Raw genomic sequence first — 12,602 nt, forward strand, 5'->3', positions numbered from 1 at the left:
CTGCCACCCAAGCAACAGGTATTTATCTGACACATCCTTGGAAGTCAGCCCAGTTCTCTGCTGAGCCCTGCAGAGGGTGCAAGAGAAGAATAATCATCAGATATCCTGTCTGACTCCCTCCAGGCAGCATCTCACTGGGAAGCTGGCATTATCGCAGGTGAAACAACAATTAAACAATAAAAGGCAGCGCATGATTAGATGCTGAGTGTAGCCGTACAGTCTGTGAGGCCACCTCCGTAGGTCCTGGCAGTGGTGGAGGTAGCGTTAGCAGGCAGCTGCAGAGGTCCGTGGCGTGTGGGAATCTGTAGCTTTGCTATGACAGGGACCTGAGGCTTTGAGGCCATGCAGCCGGTGTTCCGAAGTGAGCCCCTGAGCCGGTGAATGAGCCCAGCTGCCTACTCGCAGCATCCTTCTTTGGCCAGCTTGCTGCCTCCCGGCTGGGGAGGGAAGGAGGGAATGCAGAATTCCAATGAAGTGATAAAGCCTTTGTCTACTTGTGAAAAGTGTCAAGTGAGAGTGAAGTTACCAAAGGCCCATCCTCTGGTGGTGGGAGGAAGTACACAGGAAACACCTCATTCTTGACACAAGTATGATAACAGGAGGAAGGCGGGGACCGGTACAAACCTGCATACACAATACCTTTCTCCATTTGGGAATTAAAATGTCAGGAATCTAAAAACTTAGGAGAGCAGAGAATAAGGAGATTGTTGTGGGCCAGAGAAATTTTCTCAGGAAGCTACACAGAGAAGACGGAACTAGGGGAGATGGGCACTATGTACTCTAGGCAGAGAGACTACACAAAAGACCCTGTAGAACAGAGGTGGGCAAGCTACTGTCCATGGGCCTGAGTCCACAAATAAAGTTTTATTGAAACACAACCACATTCACCCTGTGGTTGCTCTCTGCTACAATGGCAGAGGTGAGTAGCAGCAGAGACTGGATAGCCTGCAAAGCCTAAAATATTTGCTCCCTGGACCTTTACAGAAAAAGTTTGCCAAGCACTACTATAGAGAAAGGAATGAACGAACCCTATGGCATGTGAGCCAATCCAGAAGTGCTCCAGGAAAGTAAGAAATGAGATTGGCTCACTGAGATAGGACTTTGGGTGCCTGGAGTGACAGTTACAGTACATGCCTTTATATGAGTTCGATCATTTCCAAAATACCCACTGCTTCATTTGGTTTTACCTTGGCATCCATCCTATGAGGCAGTTAAGGATTTTTATGGATGAGGAAACTGAGGCTTAGAGACATGATCCAACACTCTCACGATCACTTTGTTAGTCGTGAGAGTCAGAACCCGAACACATGCTTATGTCCATCTCACAGGTATTGCCTGAGCCTCTACCACGTGCCAGGCTGGAACTGGGCTCTGGGACCCCCCGGTGGAGAAGACACATGCTTCTCTCGCAGAACTCAGTCCAAGCTGCCATCCAAGACTCACTACACTGTAATTCCTAGCAGAAAGTAAGATTGTTTTCCTCCCCCTGTAGGCAATGGGGGACCATCGAAGGTTCTTGAGCAAGCATTTAATATCTGCTTCATGCTCAGGGCCACTGGGCATGGAGAAGAGATACAAATATTGGCGTTAAGCCATTAAGGAGCTTCAGTCTAGCTGGGAAGAAAAGCCAAGGTGGATGGTCTACGTGGAGATTAATGTAAGTGCAGGATAGTATAGTGTTAGCTTTGGACGTAGGTTAGCTTTAACTTTGCTGGGGCTCTGTTTCCTTATCTGTGAAATGGGTATAATAATAATAGTACATTCCTCTTAAACTTGTGGTGAGGATGAAATGAGGTAATATACGCGGAGTGGAACAGTGCCTGGCATGTAGTTAGCCTGTAAAGAACAACAAAGGATCAGGGTCATCATCGTTCAGGGCTGAGGTGGTCAGAGAGGCCTTGACAGATGAAGGACTTCAGATAGACAGATAGGAGTAAGATGATGGAAGCCGTGTGCAGGAAGAAGAGGCTGACAAGTTTAAAAAGAGGGAGTGCAGTTTCTGGCAAAAATGAAGTTGGTGTGATTTAGGGTCAGAAAAAAATGGGCCTGAAGGTATCTGATGCTTCCAGCACATTCTCCTCAGCCCACTCCTCACCCTGGGGGTCCCCCTCATTGCGGGGGCTTTCGTGGGCTGCCTTGAGCTCAGCTGCAGAGACTAAATGCCACAGGCTTCACTCAGAGTCTCTTCTTTGCTGGGTCACTTCCCAATAACCCAAATTGAGACTTTACATGTGTCATTGATTTGAATACAGAATTAGCCAGTATTTGGATTTTTTTCTTACAGTAAAATTCAGCTTAGGGTAAATCTACTCTGAGGTAGGCCCCAGACTGCAAGAGGATGGTCCTCTTTATTTTGGTGTAATGGTATTTTACTGAAAAGTTTGAGGATCACTGTGTCAAGGGCATCTCTGCTCTGACCCCTGGCCCCCAGCCTTTTCACTTGGCTGTACCCCCAATAACCCTGAGAGTTAAAAGAGGGCACAGCCCTTTCCATGGCTTAGGACCTATGAACACAAATCTGCTTTTCACCAGTGCCCTGGATGTGCTGGGTGCCTTGGGAACAGCTCAACCATCTGCCATGCCAGGAGCTTAATCAGAGCAGCAGCCTCCCATGCCAGATGCGCTGAGATGTGTAAGCCTCCTAGGAGAGACACCTCACAGGCCAATGCCTGTATCTTTAAAATCATAAAAAAGTGAGCGCCCCATTCTGTCTCCATCTTGGGCCACCCCAGGAGACAAAACTCTGCCTGGTTTCTAGCTTTTTACTTATAGAGGGAGACAAATCTTTCACTTTGAGGACTTGTGCATCTGGAAGGTGAATAGGAGGTGGGGTCTTTGACTTACCCTCTGAAGGTTACAATGTTATTGATCTGTTCACCCACTGGATACAGCCTTCTTGGTCAATCTTTGGGGCAGTGGATATCTGTGGGTGCCAAAGTGTTAGCTCTGCAGCTGTATGGGGACCCTTGAGGTCTGAAATTGCTTGGGAGGGGTCTATACCAGTTCTTCTCCAACACTGCTGCACATTAGAATCACCTGGGAGATTTTTTAAATCCCTCTGCCCAGGCTACACCCCAGACCAATTAAATCAGAATCTCCAGGATGCAGCCCAGGCGCTGTGTTTCTAAAGATCCCCCCGAGTAGTCCACGTGCAGCCACGTTTAAGAAGCGCTGGTCTAGATTTCCTACCATCTCTAGGGTGAGAAAGGAGAGTGGACTCCCGTGGCTGTGGCCAGCTGGCTGATTGGCTGGCCTGCTTTGGGAGGTGATTCATTCAGTCCACAGGTCAGACCTTGTCTGCCAGATCTGGTGTGGGCAGCAGACCCCGGGTGGGATAGTCAACATGCTGGCCAGACAGGGCTCCTGGCACTCCCAGACGAGGCAGAGATCAGGATGGCTGTCTTCTGCGTCAGTCCCGCAAAGGGTGCCCACAGCCACTTGCGTCACTTCCCCAGGTTTGTGGTGGCAAGGGGAAAGTAGATGGGTTATCTGCTGAAGGAAAAGAGAACAGGAAGAAAAAAACCTTAGGTTAAGACAGCTCTGACTCTTACTGTACTCAAAAACAGGCTGGAATACTGGCCTTTGAAAGCCATGACGCAGCTGCCTTTTCTTATAGGGAAATGGCCGTAGTGCATTTGGAAACTATGAGAGATCTTCCAGGAGCTTCGAGAGCTTTCTCTGTTTTATGGATGAGTATGAGAAAGCTGTTAACTCCTAAAGAGCAAACGTCTGTGTGTTTCAGAGACGGACAGGATGGAGTATAATAATAGTAACCGGACACTGGTCTTTCTGACTGGAAGCTCCCAGGGGCAGCAGGCATGCCTGGTCCCATAGAGATGTGCCCAGTGGGGTGGGGGCTGGGGGCGGGGTCTCCAGGAACTAAGTGGGGAGTGACGAGGAATGAGAAGCTCCATTGTGATGGTTCCTGGATTAATAAGCTGACGGTGAATGAAGACAGTCTATGAGGCTCACACCACTTGCTGCTCACCTCAAGCAGACGGGAGATGCCCCAGGGAGTATGCTTCCTCTTGGGTGGTCCTCAATGGAATCAGGGTTCTGTTCCAGAGACCTGAGTGGCCACGTAGGAAAAGGATGAGCCCTGCATCCTGGTGGCTGCCTCCCCCTGCCAGAGGTTAGAAGTCCCTCCTTGACATCTTCACAGATGACACAGTAACCCTAGGTCCTGAGGCTTCTGGGGACCCACTGATCAGATAAAACTTGGGTGAACGTTTCACAGGTCATATAATGTATAGGTCTTGGTGTAGCGGCTGCTCATCCCAGCCCCATGGCATGGAATTTCAGTGATCACTATGGGAGTGATAGAAGCGGCTGTCCTAGGGTGACCACGTGCTGAATTGAGAAGAGCACGGGCTCCAGACTTCGATGGACTCAGTCCCAGGCCCCATGCAGATGCTTACTAGCTGTGGGACCACAAGCATGTTTCTTAACCCTTCTGAGCCTCTGTCTGTAATCTATAACGTAGGAATAACATATGTAGTATGTAAGAGAAGGTATGCAAATGTATGTGCTGTTCTGATCGGGATCCTCAAGCAACAGTACAGAGGGGAGCAGACAGGCCAGCGGAAGATGCTGTGATGGAAAAAGGATGTCAGCTTGTCTCCATGCTGAGGGGTGGGTGTGGGAGGACACGCCACCTCCCCTTGGCAGCCACAGAGCTTGACACCTTATCAACTCTGTGGGACTGGAAAGCGGGAGGAGGAAGTGAAGGCATCCTGCTCTGTGTGACTTGTCTCCCACAGGCAGGCTGGAGGGCAGAGGCCGGGCAGCTCTGCCGTGGGAGCCCAATGCGTTCAGCTGGGTGATGTTGTGATGGCAGTGCGGCTGTGAAATCCCCCAACCAAACCAGATGCCTGTAGGGTGGTGCTGCGTGATGTCAGCCCTGAGAAAACAGTCGCCCCACCTCTCTGGGCCTCAGTTTCCTCATTTGCCAAAGGAGAATCCTGACCCACCCTGGGTCTGCTAGATTTCTAAGACCAGGCAAATTCTAGGCAGGTTTTTTTTTTTTTCTCGGCAGGTTTTGACTGACCTATTTATTCCCCCAAACTGTGGCTCCTGCACTCCCAGCCACACAGGGACCCCCAGCCACACAGACACTCCCAGAGGGAAGATAAAGCAGGGAAGGTGGGTGGCAATGGACTTGAGAGAAACCCAGGGAATTGACAGACAGATAGAGCTGCTTAGATCCCAGAATTCTCCCCCGAACTCTCTCCACAGTAGGAAGGACATTGACCTTCTCCTCCTCGGCTTCATTCTTCTCGGAGGGAGTCGGGGAAGGGGGCAGTTAGAAGAATAAATTGTGACGTCATGGGAAGAACACAGCCAAACAGACTGGAGCCCCTTTAGTTTTGCAGAGACTAACTGCAGGGCTTTAGGCACGTTCCTGAACCCCTCTTAGTCTCGGTTGTCTCACCTGTGAAATGTGGGTAATAAACTCTATCTCGCAGTTTGGGTTCTGAGGATTATCTGAGATAATGCATGTCAAGCCCTTGGCACAGAGGAGGCACTAAGCAAACGCTGGCTTTCCCTGTGTCCAGCAGAGATTTTTATCCCCTCAGTTATCCGAGAAGGCTACAGTCCACTGCCCCCACCAGTCATGCATTCCTTTTGTAAATATATATATGTGTGTTGTATATATGTGTGTGTGTATATATATATTATTATGTGCAAAGCAGTGTGGCCAGTGACATGGGCCCTGAACTGATGTCCATGTGCCCATGGTCCTCTCGATCCAGGAGAATTGCTGTCATTCCCATCAGCATATGCCGGGACCATGTGTACATTCCTGTCTCTCCAGCTCTATTGTTACTTCCTCGAGGAGACGACCACTGTGGCTTGCATTTTTTTGCATCTCCCATAGCATCTAAATGCATCTTTCCATTGCAACCCTCCATAAGCAAAACAGCTCTGCTGATTCACCAGGTTCATACCCAGTGCTTGTGTCCTGGGCCTTTTCACACTGGTCTTGCAACAAGCCTGAAGGGTGGGTATTGCCCTCGTTTCACAGGTGAGGAGACTGGGGCCGAGAGAGATTTACGTCACTTCCCCGGTGTAGCTGGCTACGCAGTAGCACAGCTGGGATTTGACTTTTGATGTGTCTCAGCCTGAGTCCATCCCACTCACTGCGTGAGGCTGGTGCTCACTTCTTCTTGGTTGGAGAGGCCTTTGGGAGGATGAGGTTCTCGTCCTGAGAACCACTGTGCATCCACCTTCACATCTGTGTCTGTCCCAGAATGACTGTAAACCTGCAGAGGAGCCACGGTGCCCGCCCACGCTGCAGGAGATCAAGCAGAAGATCCACAGCTACAACACGCGGGAGAAGAACTGCCTGGGCATGAAACTGGTGAGTGACCTGCCCCCCACTCTGCCCTCTCCCCCCCCGCCCCCCGCCCCCAGCTCCGTGGCCACTTCCGGTTTGGCTCCCCTGCTCTCCCCCTGAATGCTGGGGCTACCCCGCCTCCCCCAGGGCCCTCCCCTTTCTTTGGGCCTCAGGAGGCCTCTGGGCTTGTGTGAGGCTGAGAGCCTGGGCTGTCAGGGGCCTCCGTGTGCTTTGGGGAAATAGAACGGGCTGTAGAAGAAGATCCAGATGCAGTCTCTGGCTCTTCCTCCTTTTCACGCGTAGGGAAGCCTTCGTAACCTCTCTGAGCGTCAGTGTAAAATAGAGATATTAGTTCCTGTCTGTCAAAGCGCTTGTGGGAATTAAATGACATACAAATGACTAAGGAGGCCCTGGCCAAGGGGAGCTCGCAGCTCCTCCTCCCCTTCTTGGTCATTACAGCCTGTGACTGGGAAAGCTTCCTTAGAGGGTGCAGAGCTCAGAGAGGGGAGGACACCAACTTTGTGCCAGGTTCGGAAAGGCCATCTTCAGTGGGGAGGGGAGACGGTAGAAGAACCCTGCCCCCTGCTGGTGGCTGGCGGCAACTGGCTATTTGGGGCTTCAGCCAGATGGGCCGGGGTTTAAGTCTGTTTTTTTTCTTTTTTTCTTTAGTTGCCTTTTTTTTAAGACCTTTTATTTAGATATAAGTGACATACAATAAACTGCAAAGATTTAAGTGTACAATTTGATATTTTTTTTCTTATTAGTAATGTATATATGGCAATCCCAATCTCCCAATTCATCCCACCCCAAACCGCCCCCAGGGGATTAAGTCTTACAGTCTGCTTGGTTTTGGAAAGAGATTTGGAAAGAGACGCAGGAGGAAATCCAGTGCACTGGTTCTCTGAGGACCTTATTACAGAGCCTTCCTGCTCCCCCTTGGTTTGCTCGGGCAAGCTAGAAGGGCCACTCCAGACCCTGCCTCTCGGCCTGGGGACTCACCAAAGGCAATCAGCATCTGCCTGGTGGCAGGAGATTGGGGGCAGGCAGCCTGAGCCTCTCGGGAGGGGAATCCACAGCAGCCCCACATGTAGCTGGATACTGTGGGCCTTCTCCTGGTCCAACGGGGAGGAACAGTGTCTCTGCCCCTCCAGCACCCCCAGTTCAGCAGAGGCAGGAGGAATTCAGGGGGGGTTTGACTGGGATGGCACTGCTATTAGGAAAGGCCTCTGCAGCCCACAGGATCTGGGGCCACGGCCCAGAGTGGCAGACAGGATGAAGCAACACAGACCCACCCTGACCCCACATGACCTCCCCCCCTGGCAGAGTGAAGATGGCACCTACACGGGTTTTATCAAAGTGCATTTGAAACTTCGGCGGCCGGTGACAGTGCCTGCCGGGATCCGGCCCCAGTCCATCTATGATGCCATCAAGGAAGTGGACCTGGCGGCCACCACGGACAAGCGGACATCCTTCTACCTGCCACTCGATGCCATCAAGCAGCTACACATCAGCAGCACCACCACGGTCAGTGAGGTCATCCAGGGGCTACTCAAGAAGTTCATGGTCGTGGACAATCCCCAGAAGTTTGCACTTTTTAAGCGGATACGCAAGGACGGGCAAGGTATGAGAGAGCTAGATCCCCCCGCCCCGGAAACTACCTTTCCCAACTCTGCCTGTGCTCCCCCACTAGACCCCTGCCACACTTGAGTGGGAGGAGTGGGCTTCTCGTGGCACCGCAGTCCAGCCATCCGCGTGGCATCAGGTCTGTGGAAGGAGCACGTGTGCGTTCTGCCCCCTCGTTGTGCCCCTCCCTCCACACGTGACTTCAGGAAAACCTCACCCTGGGCTCTTACTTCCTAATCTGTGGAATGGGATAGAACCCGCCCACCACGCCTACTAATCTTTCGAGGGATGACGTGAATGGAAACATGCTTCACACTCTAGCAGGCTCCAAAGATAAAGGTTGTCACCCTATTTATTTTTGTCAGGTTCATTTCATTAGGTTGAAAGGATGGCTACTTCCATTTAGAAACAGTCACCTCTGCATTTCCAATCAGTCCCACCCATCCTGAGCCCCTGCCCTTCTTTTCCAAGATGAGCAGCCAGCCCCTCTCTTGGTTTGCAGTGCTCTTCCAGAAACTCTCTGTTGCTGACTGCCCCCTCTACCTGCGCTTACTCGCGGGGCCTGACACGGATGTCCTCAGCTTTGTGCTAAAGGAGAATGAAACTGGAGAGGTGGAGGTAGGTCCAGGACCCTTTGTTTGTTGCACAAACCCAGCCCGCGGGGCACGCTGGGTGGGCACTGGTGGGCTTGTCCTCACCACCCAGCACAGGTAGGGGCCACACTGCAGCAGCGCAGCAGGAAAACATCTCAAGGCAATTGAGCCGGGGTGAGTGCCGGCCAGCCCGAGGTTCAGCGTTTAAGTCAGCATTGTAAGCGCCCTGGGGGAGCAAGTCAGGGCCTGTGCCTGGCAAGGCCTGTGGAAAGACAGGATTTCATATGCTTTATTTCTCAAAACTCAGGGTGGAGGGGAGCTGAGAAACTCCCTGGTTCCACCCAGGTTCCTTTGCTCCAGGATGGCCTGAGGCCCAGCAAGCTTCATCCCTGGGCTCCACTGGGCATGGGTAGTTTTGAGTCATCTGTCTCTCCCTGGTTCTTAAAAACGTACCTTGATCCCCCAAGGCAAGTTCCCCAGGGTCCAGTCTGTGTGCAAAGTGGGATGAAACCAAGCTGGTGCTCCCCACGGCCTGGGGTACACGGGAGGTGCGGCCACAAAGGAGTGACCGAGAGCAGGGTGGGTCTCACAGAGTTTGTCACACTGCGTTCAGTGGAGGCCTGGGGTTTGGGGAAGCAATCTTGGGAGCCACTGTGAAAATCTGGGGGATCTAGGCAAGTGAGGCCCTGTCTTTCCCTGCCTCCACCAGGCAGCTCTACTTTCTATCTGCTTTATATAGTGGAAGATTTTGTTTGGAAAAAGTATTCCACTGAAACTGTCTGAACATTGCTGGCCCCGTGGCAAGCGCACAGGGCTGGGGGTTTAGAGGCCTGGGTTCTAGTTCTAGTTCTGCTGTTATAAGCTCTGTGATTGTGGTTACTGTGTCTGTGATTGTGGTTCCCTCTGTGGACTTCAGTTTTCTCATTTATCCAACATGGGGATTAAACCAGATAAACTGCAATGTTCCTTTGTGCTCAAAGAGTTTAGGAGTTGAAACCCCTGGCCCCATGGGGGCCTCAGTTCCTGGGTCAGCCCGAGAGAAGTCGGACTTGCCTTCTGTCCTGAGAGGCCAGGTCCCACTGGGCAGACCCGGGCCCCCCAGGCTCTGCAGAGCTGCGCAAGTGACTCACCTTATTACCTGCTCTGCCAGCCAAGGGAGGCAGATACCCTAATTCCCCGGCAGATGAGAAAACAGGCTGAGAAGGGTGGAGTTATGTGCTCAAGGTCACATGGTGGAGCCAGGCTGACACCCAGTCTCCTCGCCCAAGTCCAGCTCTCCTCCAGATGCCACTTGAGGGTCTGCACGTTGGGAGCCTGTCACTGATCACCCCAAAGCAGACAGCTGGGTCCTGGGCAGTTCCACATCACTGTTAATCTCAGCTGCTCCAGAGAAATTTAAGATTATTGCTTTGCCACATAAAAATATGGCTTATGGACTAATTACTCTTGGCCATGAGATGCCAAGATTTGAAATTCTGTTGCTGGTATGGCATGGAAAGCCCAAGCTGTATTCATCACAGCTGCCTATTCAGTAGCAAAGCATGTGCAAACTGTGTGAAGAGGGAGGCAGCAGGGCCCCTCCGGTCGTGCAACAACTAACCTGTCTCCTGTTCTGTTTCTTCCCCAATCTCCCTCTTGCCTCACAGTGGGATGCCTTCTCCATCCCTGAGCTCCAGAACTTCCTAACAATCCTGGAAAAAGAGGAGCAGGACAAAATCCAACAAGTGCAGAAGAAGTATGACAAGTTTAGGCAGAAACTGGAGGAGGCCTTAAGAGAATCCCAGGGCAAACCTGCCTAGCCAGTCCGGCTTCCTCTTCTCCCAGTGTCCACGGATTTATTTTTATTATTAATTATTATTTTGCAACAGACACGTTTTCTCAGGACACCTCTGGTGGGTGCGTCTGTGCCCGCCCAGCAGTTCCAGACGTGGCACAAAATCTCTGATGAACACATGCGTGTGTGGGGTTGGGGCCTGCCCGCCACCACGCTGTGCCCACTGCACACTGCCCAGGAGCAGCGCTCGCTCATGTGAAAGATCAGCCGCGTCCTCTCACCATCTGCAGGCCTTTCACAAACCAAATAGTTGCCTCTCTCCACACCAGCCAGCAAAAGAAAGAAAAAAGGTTTTAAAATTTATGTTCTTTCTCTGGCTTTTATTCTTCAATTTCTTTCTAATTTCCCATCAACGGTTCCTTTATTTATGAACCCAAAATTGTAGCATATTCCTTTAGCAGGTCTGTGCTAAGCCCATGAAAGCAGGACAATGCTCCGTAAAAGGACTGTCCCCCACTGTCCCCAGGTGCCCGTTTTTCATGCTTAAGGGATGGTCATAAAGCCACTGGCCCCAGATGCTCAGGTCAGGAGCACCAAAGCTGAGGTTACCTGAGAGATTTCCAGAGAAGCTGCTGCCAGCCCTGGCCCTGATGGCTCAAGAGTCTGTGCACACATAAACCCAAAGGCATATATCTCTGTGTATGTGTGGTCTTCAGCCACATCTCTGTCAACAACTCTGTTTTTAAGTTTCAATATTGAATTTAATATTGCCATCATCCTCATGTGTTTCCCCCAAAGGGAAACCCGCCACTTACCATTTTTAAAGTCTCCTGCTGAGTGCGGAAACCAGGCAGTCAAAGCCAAAAAGTGTTGCAGGTAAATGGTTCAAGCTGTCTTCAGTCTTCCCCAAGCTAGAGAGCAGGGGAGGCCTGGCTGCCTTGGTTGCCCTTTGGCCTCCAGCACTGCCTTTCTTCTCCCACTGGGACTCTGGGATCTCCAGGTGCTGCCAGAAGAGCTGCCTTGAGTACAGAGCGGGGAACCTCCAACTCAGCCAACTTGGAGTCCTTTGTGTTCGAAGCATGGCCAGCAATGGGGCTGGCCTCCCGCTGACCTCAGTGCCTTTTTGTTTTCAGAGAGGGGCAGGAGCAGGGGCGTTTGCATGAGGCTCTGGCTTGCTCCTGCCAGGAAATGAACCGCGGTGGTGTGGGAGACAAGGCCAGAAGGGCCTTCCTTCCAAGTATGGGATAAGGGTCACAGACCTCCTTCTCATCTAAGGTCCCGGGTTCTGACTTCCAAGAAGTGAGGTCAAACTGCCTGGACAGCACGGATCAGATTCCCGACTCTACGTTTATACTGGCTCCTTCCTTAGGTTCAAACTTAAAAGTAGCCAAACAATTCAAGCAAGTAGCCAGGACTGCAGAGACACTCCAGTGCAGAGGGAGAAGGACTCTGGACTTTCAAAGTGGAGCCGGTCTTCCAATCCAGCCTCTGAGAGACCCTTTCTTCGCTGTCCTCTGCCTCCCCAGGTCTCTCTTGGGTTTGTTCAAGCCCACACTTCTTTGTGTAGCCTCAGAAGTTCCCTCCCTGGCCCTCGCTGAGTCCACACCACCCCTGATCCCAGAAAGAATGCGGACCCCTCATCATGCAGACTACTTAGTCTTCAGAGCTGCAAAAACAGGACAAGCTAAGCAGCTCAAAAAGACTTTTTACATCATAAAAGCCCTGGTTATCTGCCATCTCCTGCTCAGCCTTATCCCATCCCTCCCTTAAAAAAATCTCTCTCCCTGCTGTCTACTGACAGAGGTGGGTGCAGAGTCCTCTTTCCTTCACGCTGCATGTCTGTAACATGAATAGAAGGCACGGCTCCTGCTGCAACTGCTGTGAATGCTGCTGAGAACCTCCCTCAGATGGGGTGGCTATTTTATTTTTGAGAAGGAAAAGACGTCATGTACATATATATATAAAGGCATACAGCTATATATAAAGAGATAGGGGTGTTTATGAAATAATAAAACTATGAGAAAATTCAGACTTTATCGAAAGCACAGTTAGACCAGGACCCAGGCTGAGGTCCAAGCCTCCGAAACAGTAGTGTGTAGGGAGTATCCCTTCCCTCCCAGGGGGGGCATGACTGCTGGAGTGCCTTCTACCATTGTGTTGCCCGGTGTGTAAGTGTTTGTTTTGAGGCTATTTTCTTTTTAAATGTCTTTCTTATATGGGTTTTAAAAAAAGTAATAAAAGCTTGTCGCAAAAATGATTCAGACCAGAGACGTGT

General features: G+C 51.2%; 1 protein-coding gene across 3 annotated transcripts in view; it reads left to right on the top strand.

Moving 5' to 3' along the window:
- Positions 1 to 12,602, top strand: part of RASSF5 (Ras association domain family member 5) — a 70,512-nt gene extending 57,910 nt beyond the window's left edge. For 2 of the 3 annotated variants that reach the window (XM_057727716.1, XM_057727719.1), the window contains 4 exons: positions 6,251 to 6,361; positions 7,661 to 7,958; positions 8,463 to 8,578; positions 10,200 to 12,602. In XM_057727716.1, the coding sequence (XP_057583699.1) occupies positions 6,251 to 6,361; positions 7,661 to 7,958; positions 8,463 to 8,578; positions 10,200 to 10,352 (678 nt within the window). In that variant the 3' untranslated portion in view covers positions 10,353 to 12,602. The remainder of the gene's footprint in view (positions 1 to 6,250; positions 6,362 to 7,660; positions 7,959 to 8,462; positions 8,579 to 10,199) is intronic. The other variant, XM_057727718.1, reaches the window with a different exon arrangement.

Source organism: Hippopotamus amphibius, chromosome 3 (assembly GCF_030028045.1).
Source record: "Hippopotamus amphibius kiboko isolate mHipAmp2 chromosome 3, mHipAmp2.hap2, whole genome shotgun sequence".
NCBI lineage: Eukaryota > Metazoa > Chordata > Mammalia > Artiodactyla > Hippopotamidae > Hippopotamus > Hippopotamus amphibius.